This window comes from Hevea brasiliensis, chromosome 3 (genome assembly GCF_030052815.1).
Source record: "Hevea brasiliensis isolate MT/VB/25A 57/8 chromosome 3, ASM3005281v1, whole genome shotgun sequence".
NCBI lineage: Eukaryota > Viridiplantae > Streptophyta > Magnoliopsida > Malpighiales > Euphorbiaceae > Hevea > Hevea brasiliensis.
Window position 1 is genome coordinate 43,792,519 of NC_079495.1, and position 22,873 is coordinate 43,815,391.

General features: G+C 34.0%; 2 protein-coding genes across 2 annotated transcripts; both read right to left on the reverse strand.

The window, feature by feature from the left end:
* Positions 1-1,060: 1,060 nt before the first annotated feature.
* On the reverse strand, positions 1,061-7,468 carry LOC110654447 (uncharacterized). The gene is made up of 3 exons (XM_021810439.2): positions 7,033-7,468; positions 2,639-6,899; positions 1,061-1,426 (listed from the first exon to the last, which is right to left on the reverse strand). The coding sequence occupies exon 2, from the start codon at positions 6,799-6,801 to the stop codon at positions 2,650-2,652; it is 4,152 nt and encodes a 1,383-aa protein (XP_021666131.2). The 5' UTR covers positions 6,802-6,899; positions 7,033-7,468; the 3' UTR covers positions 1,061-1,426; positions 2,639-2,649.
* Positions 7,469-10,999: 3,531 nt separating this feature from the next.
* LOC110646516 (WUSCHEL-related homeobox 3-like) lies at positions 11,000-11,760 on the reverse strand. Its single transcript, XM_058143470.1, has 2 exons — positions 11,371-11,760; positions 11,000-11,266 (listed from the first exon to the last, which is right to left on the reverse strand). Exons 1-2 carry the CDS (start codon positions 11,758-11,760, stop codon positions 11,000-11,002), a joined length of 657 nt encoding a protein of 218 aa, XP_057999453.1.
* Positions 11,761-22,873: the final 11,113 nt, after the last annotated feature.

Consider the following 22,873-nt stretch of genomic DNA (forward strand, 5'->3'; position numbering starts at 1 on the left):
AATTTTTTAATATGGGTAAAATTGGTAAATTTTGAAAATACTGATTTTTTTTTTAAGATGCGTGTTACAGATGCGTGTTACAAACATGAACACTAAGTTGCAGATGCGTGTTCACTGTTTCATAGTGCAGGTTATACATCTGACGTGACAGATTAGGACTTAATTGGGTAATGGTTTATACTGCAAGTTATAGATGTGTTTTACTTGGGGCAAAAGTCATAGATGTTCTTCTATGGATACATGTTATTCCAAATATCATTGATGACCAAATCTTGAGGAAGGCATGCGCAAATTTTGCAATCGTGAATATTTGAATGAATTATAATGTTAATGGTTGTACATGACTGATAGCTAGTTTTCCAAGTATATAAACTATTACTATTAATATATAAAATAATTAATAATAATATATATCCTATTATTTATTATTATTATTAAAATAGATATGTAATTGTTAATTTATTATAAAAATATTTTTTTTATTTATATACATATTTTTTATCATATAAAATTAATATTGTAATTAACTTAATTATTATTTATAATATTTTTATTTTTATCTATTATTTTATGATTATAAATAGTTTATTAATGTAAAAAAATTAATTTATTGACAAATTTATAATATAACATAATTTAAATAAAAAAATAAATCTGATAAAAAAATCTTATTTTAAAACTAATACAAATCATAGCTACTAAATAATCTATCAATTATTAAAAATAATTTTGATAGATTTATTATAAAAAAAAAAATTGATTCAATAATTTACATGACTATCAATTATTAGTTTAGTTATATCTAATAGCTGATCAAAACACCTTAAAACTGTGCTTTAGATGAGACATTTAAAAAATAGCTATAAATAATTATCTGACTAAATTTTTTTTTTTTTCCTCTTCTCTCCCACATACACCTAACGAAAAGAGACAAAGATTGAAGAGGCAAAAGCTTATTAATTTGGCGTACACATGTTGGCAGGAAATTTATTCCTCCACTCGCAAAATCAAGAATTGATTGCAGCTCTGACCAGTGAATGAACGCTGTACAGAATATGTATTAAAAAAAAAAACTTTAAATTCTTTTTAATTACCTTATCTAAACCATATGTACAGCCAGCTAAGGTTTTACCATGATGCCTCACTACACAAATGCCAAATCCTCCTCCTGAACTCATATCAAGGGAAACAATGAACTATATTTCAAATTAATCTAGATAATTAAAAAAAAAATAGAAAAAAGGGGGAAAATTTAGGACCATATAAGCATCCACCTGTACTGAACATATTTCTGAGCCCCAACAAATTATCTCTTACTATTCTACATTGTGCATCAAATCAATATACATTTAACCTTTTACGTATGGGCATGGCACCCACCCTCAAGAGAACTAACCATGATTTCTGACATAGACGGACCTCAGGCCTGCAAAACATGGTGAAGCTCTCCTCTGTTAAAAAACTCTTAACATGGTAAGTACATACAACTTTAAAGCAAGAACAGAAAAGATCTACTCAAAATGTTATAAGATATGCTCCACTTCGAAACAAAATTACGAATATGTCTGCTTAAAAAAGTATAGCAGTTTATCTATTGAGAAAAGGCTAATCAGTCGACAAAAGATATTGCCAGACACACTTGTGCTTGTCAACAAAAGATGTTGACCATATAATGGTCCGTGAGTTCAACTACACAATCTCTCTCAAGAGTGTTTTTCGGGAAGTTGCTATTTTGCAATACAAAGCCTGGGTCAGACTAATGCATGAAATCAATCTTAAAACTCATGCATTTAAAATAATCCAAGCTATATGAGAAAGACTGTTCCAAGCTAAACATAGCCAATTCAAATCCAAGGGAAGGTCCAAATAGGCTACAAGCACCCAGCAAAACCATCTGGCTTCATAATGGAACAGATCAAAATGACCCTTCCAGAAAAGCCCAGGCAAGTGAGCCTTCAACTTGACAAAATATACTCTGCTCTAGAAAACAAATTTTATATTTTTTTGTCAATCCCCAACAACTTTCAACCAAAAAGGCATCTTTGTCAAAGAATTACATATCAATATTTCATATAAATATAAAGGCATTATCCAGTTATAGCACTTCAATCAAACTATTGGGAAGGAACTTCAGACTTCGGAGACAACCCTACTCTTAACTAGTTTTGCATGAAACAATTGTTCCGAATGGCTTTAGGTCAATGCTATGTCTTAATATGGCAAAACCAGCCCTACAGCACAGTATTGTTGATCCCAACCAAAAAGGAAAAAAGAAAAAAATTAGACCACCAACTTCTGGAGGATAGTTGGTGTCCTGTTGTATACTACATTAGATTAGTATTCGTCACATTCTGAAGCTTGAGCAAATTAGAAAACTTGAAATTCATTTGACGACAATAGATTATTGAGATCAAAAAATGAAACTCTCAACTATGCCCAAAAATACTTTCAAGACTTAAAGAGGCTAAACAACAGTTTCAAAGGAACTCTCGGAATTAGCATATCTTGATGGAATTCTCACATTAAGAGCAAAGCTAGAAAATGACAGATTTAAAAACAAATTAAACTATCATGTTATAAAGGCATTTGAGTAAAAAATACTGTACATTTTCAAGGAATTAAAAATATTGAAAACTACCTGAAATATTCTCATGACAAGCTTGCACTTAACAATCCAACTGGCCTCTCTCTCCCAAACGTCTCATCATCAAAATCTTCATTTGTTGAATTTTCTTGACATAACAATTTATTTTCTCGCATTGGATTTAAACTAAGGGTATCCCAAACCACTGGATGACCCTGATGCATGTTGCTTTGTTCTGACACATGACTAGTCTCAGCATTGTCCTCCATGCTTTGTTTCGCATCATTATGCACAAGTTTTGTTCTTTTATCATCATCAGGGCCTGATGGTGCAACATTGAGGTCAGAGCCCAAATCAAATCCAGACTGATCCACATTCCCATGAAAAGCCACAGTTACAGCTCCTTGGTCAGGTTGGTCAGCTGGATCCTTTTTCTGTCTCTTCCATTTCTTTGTAGATGAAGTACCATCATCTTCAAAATCTTCTTCTTCTCTCTCTCTGTGTAAGTAAACCCACAATTTCCTCTCCCCATCAAATTGTACACAAGGATCACGCTCATAATGTAAACGGTCCAAGGCTCCACTGACTACCTGATTCACTTGAGCATCAGACACGTCTTCAACAATATACTGAGAGTCCCTTATCAAGGTACAAACATCTGCTCTAGTGCCCATACTTCCAGGCAATCTGGCAGCTGCATCTCTTACAAGACAAAGAATTGTAACATGGGGAGGCCGATCACGCTTCAGCATGAAATGGTCTCGGGCTTTTGAAGTTGGCTTACCACCACACCGTCTCAAAGGAGCAACAATGGATTTTTTACTATCAGCTGCTGTGTATGAGAAGGCTCTGTCAGGAATGGAATACCTTAAAAATTCTTCCTTACGGAAATAAGCCCTCACTTCTTCAGAACTTGGGCTAATAGTGTTGAGACTCTTCTGAGCTCTCAGGTCCCTGAACCTTTCTTTCTCATCCAGGTTACATTGCATCAATGACACGGGTGGTGCTGGAAGACTTCCAATTTGCTGAAGAGTCTCTTGACCACTTTTCAGCCAATTAGCAAATGAATCAACCAACTTGACAAGCATTTTATGAGGAAGGCCCCAATATTCAGGAGATGTTACCTCCTCAATAGTCTCATGATCCGTTGAAGTATGGGAAACTGGACCAATCCAAGACCAACTCTTTGCAGATTTTTCATAAACCCCTAGTGCCTTCCAACCCTTTGCTCCCAAAGGAGCTGTTTTTGATGAAAGTATCTTGAGAACTCCTCTGACCAGATCCTGAAGAGGCTCTTGTGTCTCAAGAATACAAGGATCCCCAGGGTTTGATCTGACACGGTTAACAATTTCTTGTATAGTAAGAGAAGGCACATTCACCTGCAGAGCATGGTCAGATTTATTTACATCTGCACTCTCACAAGAAACAACACCATTTGTGCCACCTTCATGCTTTCCATTATGCCCGTCACTAGGTTTGATGACTTCCAAGGAATCTTCTGGGAGAGGACTGATCATCGCCAGGCGAACTGCTGAAAGAAGATGTATAATGGAAAATGAGAAGCCAGTATGAACAGTAGGAGTAATTGGTGTATATGGCTTTTTTTGTGGTTTGGAATCTATGCCCATGTCTGCTGCTCCCATTTCTGTAAGAGGTGGCTCAGGAGTTTCCATGTCTGAAGTGCCAGTGTCAGACTCCACTTTTCTTTTTCCCTTTTTCTTCAATGAAATGGAGTCATCAATTTGCTGCTTAAGGCTAGACTGCACATTGCCATCTTCGTCTCTTCTATCAAGGTTGGTCAATTCCTCCTTAGCTTTCCGTTTCTTTGTCATTAAGTTGAACCCTTGAACTGATGCATCAGATCTGTCACGTCGATCAGGAACATATGCTCTTCTACCCAATCTAGCTAGTGCATTTTCATCTGCCAATAGACGCGTTTCAAAAGAATCATCCTCCTCATCAATAGTGTAATTGTTACTGACCTCCCCTTTCTGCTTTCGGTCAGTAGGGTAGGCTTTCAATGAAGACATATGTAACCTCTCAGCAGATTCTAGCAACTGTCCATTCTTGACAATTTTGTGACTTTTTTTCCTGTCATCATCATCTGTAACTTTACCCAAACCAAATGGAGAGCTGTTTTCCAAAACTTTAGTTCCAGAGATATGCAATGGACTGCTGTCTCGCATCTTACCTTTCTGTTTTGCTTTTGACGAGTATCCTGGGATGCGCCCAAGCTCACTAAAGCCACCCATATTTTTGGAGAAATCTGTCATTCCACCAAAAGCCAGTGCTTTCTCCTGCATATCTTTCTTAACAAATTTTCCCTTCTTAGCATCTAGGCCAGATTTTAACAAGGATGTTCGAGAAACCTCCATGCTGCCACTGGGATAAGTTGACTTGCTTCTCACCAAAGGATCATCATCATCATTGTCAAATTGTTCAGATGAGTCTGATTCTGTTTCTTCATTTTTTGCAAACATCCTGTTCAATTTCTTACCTCCTTTATCTGGCCCTCCATTCTGCACAAAATTTGCTTTGATTTTCTCCTTAGATGATTTTGCTTTCAAGTCAGAAAGCAGGATTCTATCATTCACCTGTGGAGAAGAAGCTCGATGTGTTTTAACATTGAGATCTGGGGACTCCCTCCCTGCTTTCCACTTCTTGCTTCTCATATTCCGATCATCAGATTTCAGTGAGGAACCCATGGAGATGGCATGTCCTTGGTTCTTTCCATGCCAAATGGTTTCACCATGCTCTGATAAGTCAACCCGGTTACCCTTCACAGTTAGATGTGATCGGCCTTTCAGTGACTTCAGGTGATCTCCAAAAGCGAATTGCTGAACATTTTCAGGATACTTGGCCTTTTTGACAAACTCCAGGGAAGTTTGAATTTTGGGTGGCTTAGCTGCAACCCCTTTCATTTCTGACAGTTGATTTGCATTCCTGTTCATCCCATAGGCATGTAAATCATTCTTTGAAGAGAAAGGAAAGCCTGTGAAACTGTCAGTGCCTAATTCCTCACTTTTCAATAGGTCATGCTTCTTTCCTGCCTTTAGAACCCCAGATTTGTCCATCATGCCACTATGTGCTACATTGTAATCTTGTTGGAAGCTCATCCCATACACAGCATCTTCAGCATCATTATCATCATCAAAATCATCATCATTAATTATCATCTGATTTGTTAACCTAAGTGCTGCCCTTGATTCAAGCCCCATCACCTTCTGACGAGAAATTGGAGCTGGCAAACCATGTGGCCTAGAATTTGCATAAACAGAAGGGAAATGGCTCACCGTCTCCTTTGGTGAAAAAGTTTTTGATGCAGACAACTTCAGTATACCCTTTGGATTCTGCTTTCGATACTTTGGCACTTCTAAACCCACTGAAGATATTCGTGAAGCCAATTCCAAATTCGAACCAGCCCCACATGCAGAATTAAGACCCAATTTGACAGCACTTTTCCTATCCTTAACCCTTTTGCCCCTTAGCCTATCACCTAATTCCTCTCTCTCTGATGACTTACTCTCCAAATCTTCCTCCATCTTCTCATAAATCAAATTCTTTTCACTCTTAATAATATTCAAAACTCTAAGCTTCTCTTCAATGCTATACCCCCTGCAATTAAGCCAAGCATCCCTTATCTGACATAAATTACTGACCATATTATTCTGATGCTTCCTCAAAAGATGGTAATGCTGCCGCTTCTGAAAGAAACCCAAACCCTCTCTATAAAGAGCAACCCTTGGCTCACACAACCCTCCTTTCAACATCTCAAACAGCTTCTTAATAGGGCTGCCAAAATGGAAATTCTGACCCTCAAAAAGCTCTTTAAGAGTTCGCATAAAGGTGTCCTGATCCAAATCAGGCAGATATTTAGTGAGGCTAAATCTCTCCTCGTCAGTTAAAACTTCATTCCACACATCAACAGACAATATATCCTCTAAACCCGAAAGATCATACAATTCAAAAGTAACACTACAAGTTAAATTCCCAATTTGACAAAACTCAGCCCCAGTTTCCCCTAATTCTAACAAGTCAAAGTCATCCGATCCCGCCCCAGAATCCGCATCATCAAATTCATCATCGTCATCATCATATTCAGCAGCGGAGACCCGACGCTGAACCTCATCCTCATCACTGGACATGGTCTCCCTACTATTGGGAGAAAACTCTGGATCGAACCTAGACCCCTTGAAGCTGTTCTTCTCAATCGCCATCACTCCTTCCCAACAACAAGAAGCCAATCACCACTTTGTGCCCACTCCAATTATTCACTCAAAATTTCAAATTTTGCGAACGGAACCAAATCAAAACCCTAAAATAAACGAACCCAGCATAAAAAGCCTTAAAAATTGCAAATACAAGAGCTAGAAATCACAATAAATGAGAAGAAAGGGGGAAAATTTTTTCCAAAACCCATAAAAAAAAAATAAAATTAAATCCATTACCTCCTCCGCGAAGAATTAAACTTCGACGCCGAGATTGGAGAGCGAAGACCGAAAGTCGAGGCATTCGAGAGAGACAGAGAGGTGATAATGTTTGTGAAACCCTAGGGTTGAGAGAGGCGGTTATTGCGTATACATATAAATATAAAAAGGAAAATGATAAGAGAGAAAGAGAGAGAGGAGAAGGACGATGACAGGAGGGGTGGTGAAGAAGACGATGTTGACGTGGAGGAGAGTGGGCCGTCTGATTTGGAGAAGAAGAGGAAGTGGAAAAGACGAAAAAGGGCTCCAGCGAATGAAAAAGAGAGAATGCGCAGCAGAAGGGAATAGAGAGGGAGACAGTGGAAAAGAGAATGGTGAGAGAGAGACTTCCTGACTCAGTAACTCACTGAGTCTCAGATGGACTGACCGTCGCGACTCATTCTTTCTGACTGCGATTTTTTCGAAAATTTTCCGGCCGTTGGATTCAGTAGGGTCTTCAGGCTCCCTGTTCTCCCAAATTTGCGTACGACGTCGTTTTTTCCAATTAATTAATTTTTTTTTTACAATTATTTGAAATTTTGTAATCAACTTATTTGGCTAATTAACTGATTGACAAAATGTATTAGTGTAACATCAATCAATGTAATTTCATCATATGGTTTTAATCCGTATATAATTAAAAGTAATTTACATAAATTTTTATTTTTATATCAATAATAAAAAAATAAATTTAATTTCAATAAATATAAATTGATATAAAAATACTCTTAATTTAAATAAAAAAAAAAACACTTCTCCATGTGAATTTTATCTAGCTATGTAAAAAATACTTAACTCACCCACACGAGTTCAGTTTGAAATAAATATTTATAAAAAAAATAATTCAATTAAATTTTTATCTAATTATATTTAATTTTTATTTTTTTAAAATTAAAAAGAATGAAATTTTTCTCATTAAAAGATAAAAATTAATAAAAAAATAATTAATCGAATTAAATTCTTATAAAATTTTAAATTTTTAACTTCACTGATCTATTTAGATTTGGACCAAGCAATTAGCTTAGAGTAATATATTATTATTTTTTTTAATTGTTAAAGAAACGAGTTTTTCGAATATGAAGGTCATTGCCTGTTATACGCCAAAAGAACTAGGCCGCTGGTACATGGGACTGTTCTTTACGTATCGCACATTAGGCTTGTAATTTCCCACTGTTGAGTTCATGCCCTAAACTAAAGTTCATGATGCTTACTAGAACCTTGTTAAAGTTCGAGCAGCACAAATTATGGACCCTTGCACTAGGCGTTACTGGGATTTTGCACACACTTATAATCGGGTTCTCATCTACATTGAGCACACACTATTTCAGAAGGAATGTCGTCAGGTTGCCAGGGGCATTTCACCGTTTGGCAGGGTTCTATGCCTTCTGGTATGCACATTATGTCCTCCAGAACATGGCTTCTGCCTAATTTTTTCCAAAACCCTGTTATGAGAAGATGGTGTGTAAATCCTTTACGATCTATTGCCTACTTATATGTATGCATTATCTTGAATCTTATATATTATTCTTGCAGACATGGATGCGTATATATTGTCGTTCCACTACTGTTTTATGTTAGTGAAAGAGTCCTTTCACGATATCAAGAACATAAACATCAAGCGAGAGTCATTAATTAAGGTTTGCATTGGTAATATGTGATTAATCTTTCCTGGCCCCTTTATTTCTCCATAATTCAGACTCAGTTTTGATTCCTATTATCATTTGCAGGCAGTGATGGAGACCCAGGTTCGACTTCCCCTCCCCCACATATGTAATTAAAAGAAAAATACCCAGCAGCAACTCGAATTCTCATACATTACTGCAGGCATCTCTTCTCCATCACATCTGCTGCCGGAGATGATTACTTGAGTGTCCATATTAGGACCTTGGGAGATTGACCTACAAGCTTCAAATATATTTTTGAAAAGGTAACCCCAAACTATTTTCTTTAATAGGTTTTTCATGCATGATATTAATGATCAGAGTAAGAAATTCATGAATAAGAATGTATCAGTCCACGAGACTTTCTGCATTGTGAAATCTGAATCCTATCACCACTTCGATGTATGCAACATCTCCTTGCTATATGTAAAGAGATATAAGCAACGTGAGTCAAATTTTAGTTGTATACTTGTTCCTTTTGGCTTTTAAAAAGTCAAGTCTAATGGCTACTTTCTTGTGGCAGAGTTTAGCAGATCCTCTTCAAGGGACCATATGGAGCCCCAGCTCAAAGTAACAGCAAGTATGATATCCTCTTGCTCACAGGTATAGGAATTGGAGCAACTCCATTTATCAGAAGGATCTCCTTTTTCACATGAAGCAAAACGTGCCCCGGCCCATTATATTGCTTTAGCAAGTGCTCAAATGAATTTGGCTAAAATCATGATTGCACACAGGATAAACGTTTGGATGTAATTGCCAATTAACGAATGCCTTTAGTTTCAATAAATCATTGGAATTTTGCGGATAGGGAGCTAATTAATAAGGAATTTTATTGTTATAATTGGCAAAAATAAATTGAATTGAAAGCAACAAAAAATGGTATGTATGCTTAATGTTCATGATATTTGTAATTGTTATTTCTTAATGTTTTAGGCGTCTTCCAACACTTGCCAAACCACTGAAGAATCTTTGCCATGAATTCTGCTTGGAATCAACAACTCGCTTTGAATTTCACGAGGAGAATTTCTGAAAGTGTTGCACGTATAAAATTTTTATAGAAATTTCTTGCTATTGATTCCATCGAGCAAAAAATGAAAAGATATTTGGATTCCATAAGAAATCCTCGATAGAAACATGTCCCAAGTTGTAAAACTTGAGCAAAAACTATGTATATAAACTTAGCTAGACTGACTTAAACTTAGAATTTCATGATTTTCAATGTTGATGAGGCAGCATAACTTTGCTGCAAACTATTGTTTTTGGTTCTATGATCCAGCAATTCTTTGAGTACTATCGCCTATTTTAGGTTGCTCTTTTAAAAAAAAAAAATAACCACTGGATTGGAATATTCCACTAAATTTGACGTTGCACCAAGCTACAATGCAGGCTTTTATTGTAGCATAGGCCATTGCCTGATATGCCCTTTTTTCTTGTCTCATGAAAAGATGCGTTTCTTATCAATTAATGGTTGAACAAATTTTGAATCAAGATTTTATTTATTTTTTTCTTTTATTATGAAAATTTTAAACTTGGCTTAGATGGCCTGTCTGCAAGCCAGCTTTCTTTCTTTTTAACACAAAGATAAATATTCTTAGAAAAGATAAATGAGAAATTTAAATTTGAAATCTCTCCACTCCTTATACTTAAACATATAATAAAATCCATAAAATTATTCCCTGATTAACTAGATGGTCTATCTTTAATAAAATAATATATATATATATATATATATATATATATATATATTATGAAATTTATTTTGAAAATATGACAACAACTAATGTACCCAGTAGATATATATTTAAAAATAAAATTAAAGGAAAAAAAAAAGATGATCGTAACAAAGCTTTGACTCGTCTGTGAGGTCCAAGACCAAAAGAAAATCTGATAGTCCAAAGCAATGGCAGTAGCAGTGTCCCGCTCTGAGCAGCTTTAGGTACATGGAGACAAGTTGAAAAATGCAAAGCAATACAAAACAACACATTCTTTTGAAGCCCAATGCAGATTCTAAAATGGAAAATTAAACAGTACTAATAAATAGGTAGGCAAAGCAGTACCAGTAGAAGCAAGAGAGAGAAAGGATAAGTAACATTACTCACTAGACAATTGAGATCTTTCTCCCTCTAGTGCCTAGGTAGACACATATGCATAATATATAGCAGAAACCAAGACAAATCACAAATGTATTGAACAAGTCACATACATTCAGAAGTTGATAAATGTGCCTACATATCAACCTAGCTAGCTAGATAGAGAAAGTGATCAGAAACCATATGCAATTTTTTGCTTTAGTTAGACGATGATGATATGTTGTTGTTATTGCACTCTTCTTTGAGATTTGTTGCTGTGATTGGGAAGAGTTCAAGTGTTTCAAGTGGTCTTGTGTTGCTGCTGCTGCTGCTGCACGGGGAGGGAGGACCCACTTCCATCATCATCATCATCCAATCTTGGCCGTACATTCTCATCAAGGAATTCTCCATTTGGACGTTTTGTGGAATCTCCACCTTCCATGGGTGATTCATCATCATTTGTGTTGCTGCACCTTCTAGTCCTCCCTGCTCCAATAACATATAATTAGTTAAGAATCAAAATGTAACCTGGGGAAGAAAATCCATATCATTGGACTAGCTAGAAACATTCAAGTAATGAAGAACCTCACCCGGGGAAGAAAGACAGGAGAGTTATGATAGGAAAGTGGACGAAAAGGTGGTGAAGTAGAAGCAGGAGGATTAAAGTAGCTAGGAAGGGGATGGTGTTGGTGGTGGTGGTTTGATTGATTCTCCTGCAGGTGACGATCAGGATGATAAATGTGGTTCTGTTGCAGCTGCTTAATGAGTTTCCTTCTAAGCTTCTGTCTATCTCTTGCCTTGTGGTTTTGAAACCAATAGAACACATTCTTGCCTTCAATCTTGCCGTATAAAGAGAGGTGGGCAGTGATTCTTTGAATTTGAGAAGCAATAGGAGTTCTAATCCCACTCCTATATAACTCTTCCAAGATCATGAGCTGCTCTGGTGTTGGACACCACCTAGAGGAAGCAGCAGGAGACATTATATGTTATTACACACACAAACTCTCTTGGTTATATATAGATACAGAAATACTGATCCTGTCTTTTGGAAGGATGAAAAGCTCAAAAGGACGTATAAATAGAGGAGCGGAGAGAAAGATACAGTGCAAATTTAATAGAGAGATGAAGAGAATGAGGGACAAAAGGGATAGAGGTAGAGATAGATAAAGAGAGCAAACCAAAGCAGCAGGGAAAAAAAAAGAAAATAAAAAGAAAAAGACAGGTTAAAAATTAATTATTGGCAAGGAAAAAGTGCAAGTGCAGGGTTGTCATGCTGATGTTTCCCTGAGAGGGGCATTCAAGTGTAGATTTCAGTCCATCCACAGATGGAGGGAGACAGAGAGAGAGAGAATCTATAGAATGAAAGGCTAGTGAATGAGGTGAAACTGAGTGCTGAAAGGGTATGATGGTAGTAGTGGGTAGTGTAATGAAAAGTATTTGAATCATTATCTCATCATCACCTTTTTTTTTTTCCATACAGCAGAATGTATTGGACAATCATCAAGTAAAAAATTGCATTCAGAAATCAGAAGCATCAGCAGAGAAAAGTGTTTTTCTTTTCCTTGGCATTCCAAATTAAGTTGAACTACATAGAGCTATAAAGTTAGCGAGTGATGAAGTACGCACGCCCTTAAAGAAATAGATTTTCTTGTACTAATAGAAGTTGGGTCGAGTGGAGGGACTTAATTTTCTTTAAGTAAAGTCTTGAATTTGAATCTTGTGAATAAAAAAAATCACATTGGGAGAGTTCTCTCTGGTATAAACCTAACAGTAACTCGATTTTGAAAATATCAAGGGTTCATAGACCAAAAGAAAAATAGATTTTCTTCTAAAAAAAGATTTTCTTGCTTATTTTATATGGAAAGTATAATGCAGGAATTTTTTTCCCCTAAAATTGCATTTTATATGCAAACATATGTACTTTCTATTTCTTATATGATAACGGAGCCATTTCTTTCAGAATATCAAAATCATTTAAATAGAATGAAAAATAATAATAAAACCCTAGCAGGCTAAGTTTATAGCAGTAATTCACTGAAAAATAAATTAAGAGAATCAACAAATGACAATTAATTCTTGCATACATATTATAAGATTATATATATTGGTACAGATTGTGATTTTTTTTTTATTATTATTATTCTTACATATGTAAGGGAGAAAGAGCATGAATGGCACATTCATAGAAGAAAAGCACGTTCAGAACACACTCAATTGAGTTTGATCGGGCAAAAGCAATATGGACCCATTATAAAAGCACTCTACAAATGAAATGAGGAAAAGAAAAAAATATTGAGCTTTAAACGGTGTCGTTTTGTGAAGGCATGCAGGCGAAACAGTCCACGAAAAAGATTAAATTATAAAATAACCTTCGCAGTTAAGATAGAGGAAAAAAAAATAACTAAAAAGATTAAAAAAAAATCCAGGTTCTGTTAATAAAGATGTATAAATAGTCAAAGACTAATTTGTAATTAATTCAACACGAGGTCAATCTTAATTTTATTGTTCAATTTGGAACCAAATTTAATGTATTTATATAGATTTATTGACGCTTTCCAAACATTAATTGCAAAATTTTATCATAAAATTCACTATCTTTTTGTTACCATTTTTTTTTCAAATTTCCGATTCTCATTTACGGCTTAAAAAATTATGTGCTACTTCATTTTTGAAATTGAATGCATTACCGGTGTTTGTGCATTGATGAATTTTAATAATTGTTACTAAACTTTAAAGATTGTAATAAATTATCCTTAAAATAAAAAATATAATATAAAATATCTTCAACTTTTAAATTTTATATAATAAAATTATTTTTATTCCCTATGGTCAGTTTGTAAAATAAAAAATAGTAATGACAGATATATTTCTCTTTTCTATATAAAATAGAAGTAAAATTGGCTATATTTTTCCTCACAGATCATGAAAAAATCTCAGTCATACGAGATAATAAAGTACTAAATATATAATAACTGATTAGAGAGATTTTACCTCAAAAAAATAATAATAAATGTTGATATTATTACTGCTCTGTATTGTCCATATCAATATATTACTTATAAACTAGATATTGAGGGTTAGAAGAATTTTATTACGCAAAATTTCAACTTTCAAAGGATTTATATTATATTTTTAAATTTATAGACATTTTTATTATAACTTTTTTAAAATTCAGGAACAACTCTTAAAATTTATCCATTTGCATATCTCTAAAATTATTTTATCTCTGACAGTGGCATATCTGATATATAAAAAGAGGATTCAGTTGACCCTTATTTTTTGTTAAATATTCTTTGTATTTGTACATATTTGTATACTTTGACTCTTCTTAAATTTAATTATTAAACTTTCTTTTTGATAAAATTTAAAATTACTTAAGACAAACAAGCATATTATGCATTTACAAGTTTATTTGCCTTTAAAATTCTATTGTAACTTTTCAATAATGAATTTTATCAAGACAAAATGATAGATTATGCGTGTGATTAAGTTGATGAATAATTTTTAATTAAATTTTAATAATATTTTATTATTTAAATTTTATATATATATCCGAAAAAAAATTTTCTATATTCGCCACAGATGATATCTAGCCATTGGTTATGCGTGTATATGGAGTTAGGGTTTGGCAACCCAAAGGTGGGTCTCTCTCTCTCTCTGTAGCATCCTCATTTTAGCTAGCCCGCACGTTTTACTGTTTCGGTGACCAATGTCGGTCTGGGTAGCTAGAATATCTGGAATTATAATTAGACTAGAGTGATGAATTATAAATAAACCAAATAATGACAAGAAAAATTAAGAAAAATTTTTAGAAATGAAATGCACTAAGGTTAAATGAGCTGTAGCCCCAGCGATGAGTGACCCTAATGGGAAGTTGCTATAAAGACAGATAGCAACCCTAAACCCTAGGGGAATTATGTGAAATAATTTCTGGGACTCCAGTAAAGGGTTATTGAGGGTTCGATGACAATATATTACTAAGAAAAGCCAAGGAAAATTAAATCAATCGGTACACACGGTTTTAGCTCGTTAAGCTAAACGGAGGGCATTTTGGTCATTTCGCCTTCGGAGACGATTTTTTACCAACTTGTCCATTCAAGTAAGTGAGGTATATGACATAAAATATGAATAAATATTGTTAGAAGTTTAATTAAAAATAAGAAATGAAAATAAGAAAACAAAGTGAAAAAAAAATGAAAATTAATGAGAATTTTGACATCATAATGATGTCATTTAAAATCACTCACCAATCATATTTAGATAAACACTTATTAAACTATTAAAAAGAGACAAAATTGACCCAAATTTCTGTTGTCTTCTTCATTTTGTTCTGCTGGCCGAATTGCTTCCATTGAAGCACTCCCTCAAATTCTCTTCATCTACCTTAATTCTCTCACTCTCCTCACCATATTTCCCCTAACTTTCAATATTAAAATTTGCCCTAGACTCTAGCTAAAGTGTTTGGCTGCCAAGAAATTTGAAGAAAGTGAAGGAATTGAAGTGGGAAAAAATCTCTCAATTAAGGTTAGTGACCAAACTCTTCCTTTCTCTTTAAATTCATGTTGAGGGAGTGGACTTGAGTGGAAATTTACAAGAAAATTGAATAAAAATCATGTGTATACCTCCCCCCAAATTTTGGCAGCCTTAGACTTGGTAGGGTTTTGAAGATTTCTTTTATTAAATGGCATCATAGTTGCCCTTAACACTAATCTTATGATTAGGATAATGAAATGTAAGTTAATGCATGAATTGAAATTGAGAATTAGGGTTTGTGAGCTAAAATTGGGGAATTTATGCTTTGAGGGTGAATTAGTGTTTTAATGGTCAATTAGTGACCATTTATGGTGAATTGAACCTAACTTGGAGTGAGTTGTGGCATTAGGAAGTGAAATGGTCTGCTGCCCCCAATGTGCTAGAACTTTAGGACTTGAGTTCAGTGGGTTTAAACAGCTCTAATTGGACTTATGAAGCCCCAATAGGTGCAAGGCTAATTGGAGATGAAATTTGATACAAAATGACACATTTTTTATGGAGGAACCATGCCTAGAAAATCAACCTAACTTGCCCTAAAAATTGGCCTAATCCGGGTAACACACATGCTACCTTGGAAAATTGACCAAATCATAACTCAGTATAGAAAAGTTTAATTGACCTGAAATTTATATCAATGGAAAGCTTAGACAATTTAGGACAACTTTCATGAAGAACACAATTCTAAATTCTGATCAGAAATTAATGAAATTGTCCACCAAAATCAGGACACCAAAACTGCTAGAATTGATTCTGCCCAGAAATTCTAGAAAAATTTTAATCTGGCCAGTTATGGTATTTAAGCCATAACTAGGGCTAGAAAACTCTAAATGGGGTGATTCAAAGAGGGAATTAAAGAAGACACAATAAGGAACAACTTTGATTAAGAACATTTGGCCAAATTCTCACTGTAGAATTGCCTAATGGAACAGTGAACTCTAACACCCAAAACTGAAATTTTTTATTTATTTCCTATTGGTTTGAAGTATTGATTGGCAACCAATGCCAACACTTTTGTGAACCAAAATGTGGTAATTTCATGTGGTTAGAACTCATATAATTATTATGTATGAGAAAGTCAATATTTTGACTTGAATAGTAAAATGAATAGCAACCTTAAATGTTAAACACAAATATTCAATTAAGAGCTCGATAATATGCCCTGGTAAACCTAGTAAGATTGGTTTGGATAGGTAGGCGTGCCAATAGGGTTCTGTTAGTAGTACTGCATATGGCTTCACGTCATTCTGTGTTTTATGGCATTTCGTGCCATTCTGTGATATAATAGCCTTTGGCTATTTTGATTGAAATTACTATACTTGGTTTCATGCCTAATAATTATTACAGCTTATTAGCTGTTCTGTTGCACACCGGAAGACACATTGTGACCGATAGTGTGACGGCCTGAGCTACTTGGTACCTAGTGCCAGTTTACTCGTTTATCCAGTCCAGTCGACTAGTATAGGTTACTTGGGCAATCAAAATAAATCTTACCAAATTTTAATCAAATAATTAACATAAAAAGTATCAGATTATTGCAAATAATTGCCAGAAAGCTCAGTTTGCATAAAATGTCAACATACACTCTGCATGTTTATTTCATTTTAGTTATTTTTATTTTATTATTGGCACCACTAAGCAGTATTGCTTAGCGCGTTGCTTTTGCCATGCGTAGGTACAGGAGACATGGAGCGTGAGCCCAGTAGACCTCAGACTGGGTGAGAGTCAGATCTGTCAGTGTCTTGTGTCATCTCTCATCTGTAGTGTATTTTGGTAGGACACTAGGATTTTCTTTTGTATTTTTTTAGATTGTATTTTGTATTTAGGTCTTTATGTTATCATGTAAATTATAATCACTTGTATCATTTTGTATTGTAAATTAATGAAATTAAGTATTGCCTTCACAAACTTGAGTTCAAATTGAATTATATATGATATGGATTGAATGAATGAAAATTGTTGAGAAATGTTGAGATGATAGTGATTATTTGAAGTTGAGAATGATTGGAAAAATATTTGGAAGTGTTTTTTCACAGGTTTCAAAGGACTGTTTTCTCCTTTTTTAGCCGGCACTTTGTCGGATTTTCTGAAAAATCTTCGGAACCTCAAATTTATTTAAAATTTCAATAAATGATGTAGATGATAGTAATTTCATAAGTTTCACTTAATAACCCATAAATAAATAAAATTTAAAATGATAAATATCAATGAGTTAAGATCTGGTGTTCCGGCACACTGTGTGGCATATCTTACTCAGTTACACTGTAGACGGGTAAGGGGTGTCACACACTCTCTCTATATATAAGAATTTCAGCAATGCTAATTAAAACATACTGTGGAAAACATAACCTAAGCACTGTACACAAAAGAGTTGCACGCCCCATAAATGCATGTAGTGCAGCATTGCCCCTCATGTCTTCGGCATCCCTTCTGTCAACGTTCCCGTTTACTCTCCCTTCATTTTCAACCCTCCTTTCCATGCCTCCCTAGACCTTTCCAATTCCTCCATTAATTTCATTCACTTATGTAAAACTATTTAATGTAATTAAAGTAATATAGAGTAAAACTATTTGTGGGATAATAAATTCTTATCTAAATTCAATCCTCTATAAACCCAAAATAAAAATATAGAGGATTCATGTAGTTAACGTGTAAGTCCCATTATCTATTGTTCATAAACCAGGTTTCCGACAAGAACAATCCTTGTGAGATAGAAGTGGATATATTTTAAACTTGAAGGTGATGGAAGCCAATTGGACATTTTGAACTTGCAAGAAAAAAATGGACAATTTGATGCATGGAGGATAGCACAAAAACCACAAGAAATCCACAGAGAGTGTTAACAACAGAGAGAATAGTGGAGGAATTACATACGGTGATGTGGTTAGTTGGGGGTGGTCTTGAGAAACTCTTAATTTATGAATAAATTAGATGAAATTAATGAAGATGAAGCTATAAGATAGTATTATTATAGTATACATATATGTACAGTGCAGGCCTGGAAAAAATGGTCCCATCCCATGCATGCAATTGCATACAGAAACAGAACCAAACAGAGAGAGAGTATAGTATCTTTTGTTTAAACATTTTATTAAGAAAGCGAAAGGATTGATTCCTCAAGGACCATAACTCTGCTCTGTAACTTAAATTATAACTGACTAGTCACATTTCAGTAGTACAGAAAATATTTTGTTGAAAAATCAAAGTACAGGAGAGCTCTTTAAGCTCTTAATCAAAGTTGATATTGTTTTTATTTATTTATGACCATATCCATATGCTCCTGTCATCCTTGAATAATTGATGGGTACCTGGATTTTGATTAGACACCTCCTTGTGTACTTGCTGCACTGCTACACTTCCTTATATATATATAAAATTTAATGAATGCTGATAATAGTTAAAACTTAATTAATTAAATTCTATTTAACTAACCACGAATTAGCTTTAGCTAATATGTACTAAAATGGTGTCCCTTCTTATATATAACTACCATAAAATTAATAAATACATAACTACCATAAAATTAATAAATATATTTACAAATTATATACACATATATATGATGTCCCTTCTTATTTTTCACTCTTTATTTTCATTTCTCTTTAAAAATTATCCAAGCAAGCTGTTAATTAATTACATGAATTTAATTATTAATTATAATAAATTATAGGGATTGAATAGAAATTCAATTAAAAAATTTTACTTTCCCCTAATTGAAGACTGAGACTCTCTGGTCAACGTTTACAGGTCGAAAATGGAGATTGGGGCACGCTATAGACTGTTCGTAGACTTGACTTGACTAGTCCAAGGGTAATTTGTCCGTACGATTTCATTTTTATTTAATAGCATATATGGCTTTGTTTATGCTATGCTGAAACTCTATTGTATGTCTAAGTGTCACCTATATCCGAATATACACACTACTATATTGTATAAAATTATAATAGACTTAAAAAGATGATTTTTAAGATTAGTATTATTTTTGATATATAACTAATTAAAATTAATTTTCTTTAAAATTAATTAAATTAGACTCTAATATTCAATATATCATTTATTTTCATAGTCAATTTTTAATTTTATTGTATTAGATTTTCAAAATCTTATTCATTTTATTTCTAAGAAATAAGCTCTGTAATTACTTTCCAGCAATCAATGTAAGTCCTTGCTCATTTCCTTCATATGTGAGATTAGATAAAACTGCATATAGTAGAGCATATTTCTACAATCGGCATAACTTTAAATGTTAGAATACATTAATTGATACACTCAATATCTAGCAATGCTCATATTTTCAAACTATTAGCTAGTTAAATTGTAACATCCTCACTGTAGCAATTTCGTACATTCTATTGTTCCGGTAACCGATGTTGGTCCGGATAGCTAGAACTTCTGAAAAATTATTTAGACTAGAGTGATGAGTCATAAATAATTCAAATATTGATAAGAAGAATTAAGGAAAAATCTTAGAAATAAAATACAACCAAGTTAAATGAGCCGGTGCCCTAGCGATGGGTAACCAGTGGGAAGTTGCGATCCTCGCAACTAGGAGCCCTAAACTCGGGAGAAAATTCATAAAATAATTTTTGAAACTCCAGAAAAGAGTCATTGAGGTTTCAATGACATTAGAAGGTCAAGAAAATGTTCCTAGAATTTTATCAATCAGTATAGACAATTTTAGCTCAACAAGCTAAACGAATGGTATTTTGGTCATTTCACCCTTAGAGATTATTTTTGACCGACTTGTCCAGTCGAGTAAGTGAAATTTATAACATAAAATGTGAATAAATATTGATGAAAAATTTATTAAAAATGATAAATGAAAGTAAGAAAACAAAACAAAAAGAATTTCAAGATAATGTTAATTATGACATCATAATGATGTCATTTAAAATTGATCCACCAATCACCATTCAACAAATACACTTAAAACAAATAAAAAGGGATGAAAAATAAAATCAAAATCTGCTTCTTCTTCCTTCATACCAGTCGAAACTCTCTCCCTCTCTATTCTTCATTGATGCTCTTACTTCTCTCTAAAAGTTCCTTGTAAACACACCATAAAATCACTTGTTGATTTCACAAAAATTGCTCTTTGCAACAAGAACAAGCCTAAGGCAGCAAAAAGAAGAAGGAATTAAGAGGTTGGGGCAGCTTGAACTCTCCTAAGCAAGGTTAGTGCTCATCCCTCCTTTCCTTTCTTCTTTATTCTTACAATTAAGGGTGATTAAGTATAAATTCCATGAGCGAAACTGAAATTTATGCATGAATGATGAGACCCAAATTTCGGCCAGCAAAGAAAGTTGATAATCTTGATGTTTTCTTTTGATTAAATTTTGTCTTTTAGCATCAATTACAATGTTTACTTAAGCCATAATTGAAGATTGCATGAGTTATGTGAGATGTGAAGTATGGAGTTAGGGTTTGGGGCACAAAATTTGAATTTTTCTCATGTGTTGGTGAATGGAAGTTCTAATGGTCAATTAGTGACCATTTGGCTAAGTATAATGAGGAATTGAAGTGAATTATAGCTTTGGATTTGAGGTTGGGTGTGCTGCCTTGAGTGCCCTGCAGGTCTAGATGTGAGTCTAGCATGTTTGGGCAGCTATAACTTGGGTTGTGTAGGTTCCATTAGTGCAAGGCTAATTGGACATGAAATTAGACATATAATGGCACAACTTTGATGAAGGAACCCTGTCCAGAAACTAAACTTAGGATGCCCTAAAAATTGACCAAATCCGGGTAGCACCAATTCTGCCTAGGCAAAATGACCAAATGAACAGTGTTCATTCATTTGGTCATAACTCGGTGTAGAAAGGTCCAATTGACCTGAAATTTATATCAATGGAAAGCTGAGGCAATTTAGAACAACTTTCATGTAGAACACAAACTCAAATTCTGGACTTAACTAAATGAAATTGCTAGCCAAAATTGGACTACTAAATCTAGCAGAACCAAAATTTGCCCAGAAATTTTGGGTAAAGACAATCCGACCAGTTATGGTGCAATAGTCATAACTTAAGCTAGAAAACTCCAAATGGGGTGATTCAAAAAGTGAAATATAACTAAACATAATAAAGAACAACTTTGTTTAAGAATACTTGACCAAATTCTCACTGTAGAATGGCCTAATGGAACAGTGAACTCTAGTACCCAAAAACTGAAATTTTGATTTATTCTCCATTGGTTAGAAGTATGGATTGGCAACTAATGCCAACACTTTTGAGAACCAAAATGTGGTAAATTTATGTGATTAGGACTCATGTAACTATTATGCATTGGAAAGTCAATAATTTGACGTAAATAGTAAAATGAATAGTAACCTTGCATATGAAACATGAAAATTCAATCAATAACTTTGTAATGTGCCCTAGTACACCTAGTAAGATTGGTTTGGATAGGTTGGCATGTCAATAGAGTTCAGTTAGTAGTACTGCACATGGCATTATGCCATTCTGTGATTTTATGGCTTTTAGCCATTCTGATATTATGGTGATACTTGGCCTTGTGCCTAATAATTATTATAGCTCATTAGCTGTTCTGTTGCACACCGAGAGATACATACGTGACCGATGGTGTGACTGCCCGAGATACTTAGTACCCAGTGCCAGTTTATCCGTTTATCCAGTTTAGTCATCCAGTATAGGTTACTTGGGCAACCAAAAATGGAAGTTGATAAATTTAATGAAATAATTGATATAACAAGTGCCAAATAAATAGACTACAAATAATTATCAAAAAATTGTCTGCATGAGACATCAATATATACACTGCATATCTATTTTCTTTTAGTTTTTTTTTATTTTATTATTGGCACCACTAAGCATTATTGCTTAACGCGTTGCTTTTTGCCACGTGTAGGTTCTGGAGAGACTGACAGAGAGCCTAGTAGACCACAGACTGGGTGAGGCCGTTAACAGTTCTGCATAGTATTCGTGTCACCTCACAGACTTCAGTGCATTGGTAGGACACTAGGTCCCATTTTGGTATTTTGTACTGTTTGTATTTTGTAATTAAACTTTTATTTTCTCATGTATAGTTGAAACTCATGTAATGTATTTTGGTATTAATGCAAATATTTGTAATTTGTGTTTATAAATGAAAATTGAGTATTTATTTATGATTTGTACATGATTATCATGTGAAATGAATGAATGACAAATGGAACCATTTTTGAGAAATGGTTGAGAAATATTGAGATTATGTTGATACAATGGAGTTTGAGAATGATTGAAAATGTATTTGAAGTGTTTTCACAGGTTCCGAAGAACTATTTCTCTATTTTTAGTCGGTACTCTGCCAGATTTTCTAAAAAATTTTCGAAACCTCAAATGAATTTATAATTTCAATAAATGACTTAAATGAGTTAAATTTCACAAATTGCACTTTATAATCATGAAGAAATAAATTAAGGCAGGATAAAAATGATTGAGATAAAATATTGTGTTCCGATATACTGTGTGGCATATCTTGCTCGGTTATATGTAGACAGGTAAGAGGTGTCACATAAATTATCTTCACTACAGATAATTTTATTTAGCCTTTGCCTGTGCTGTGTATGGC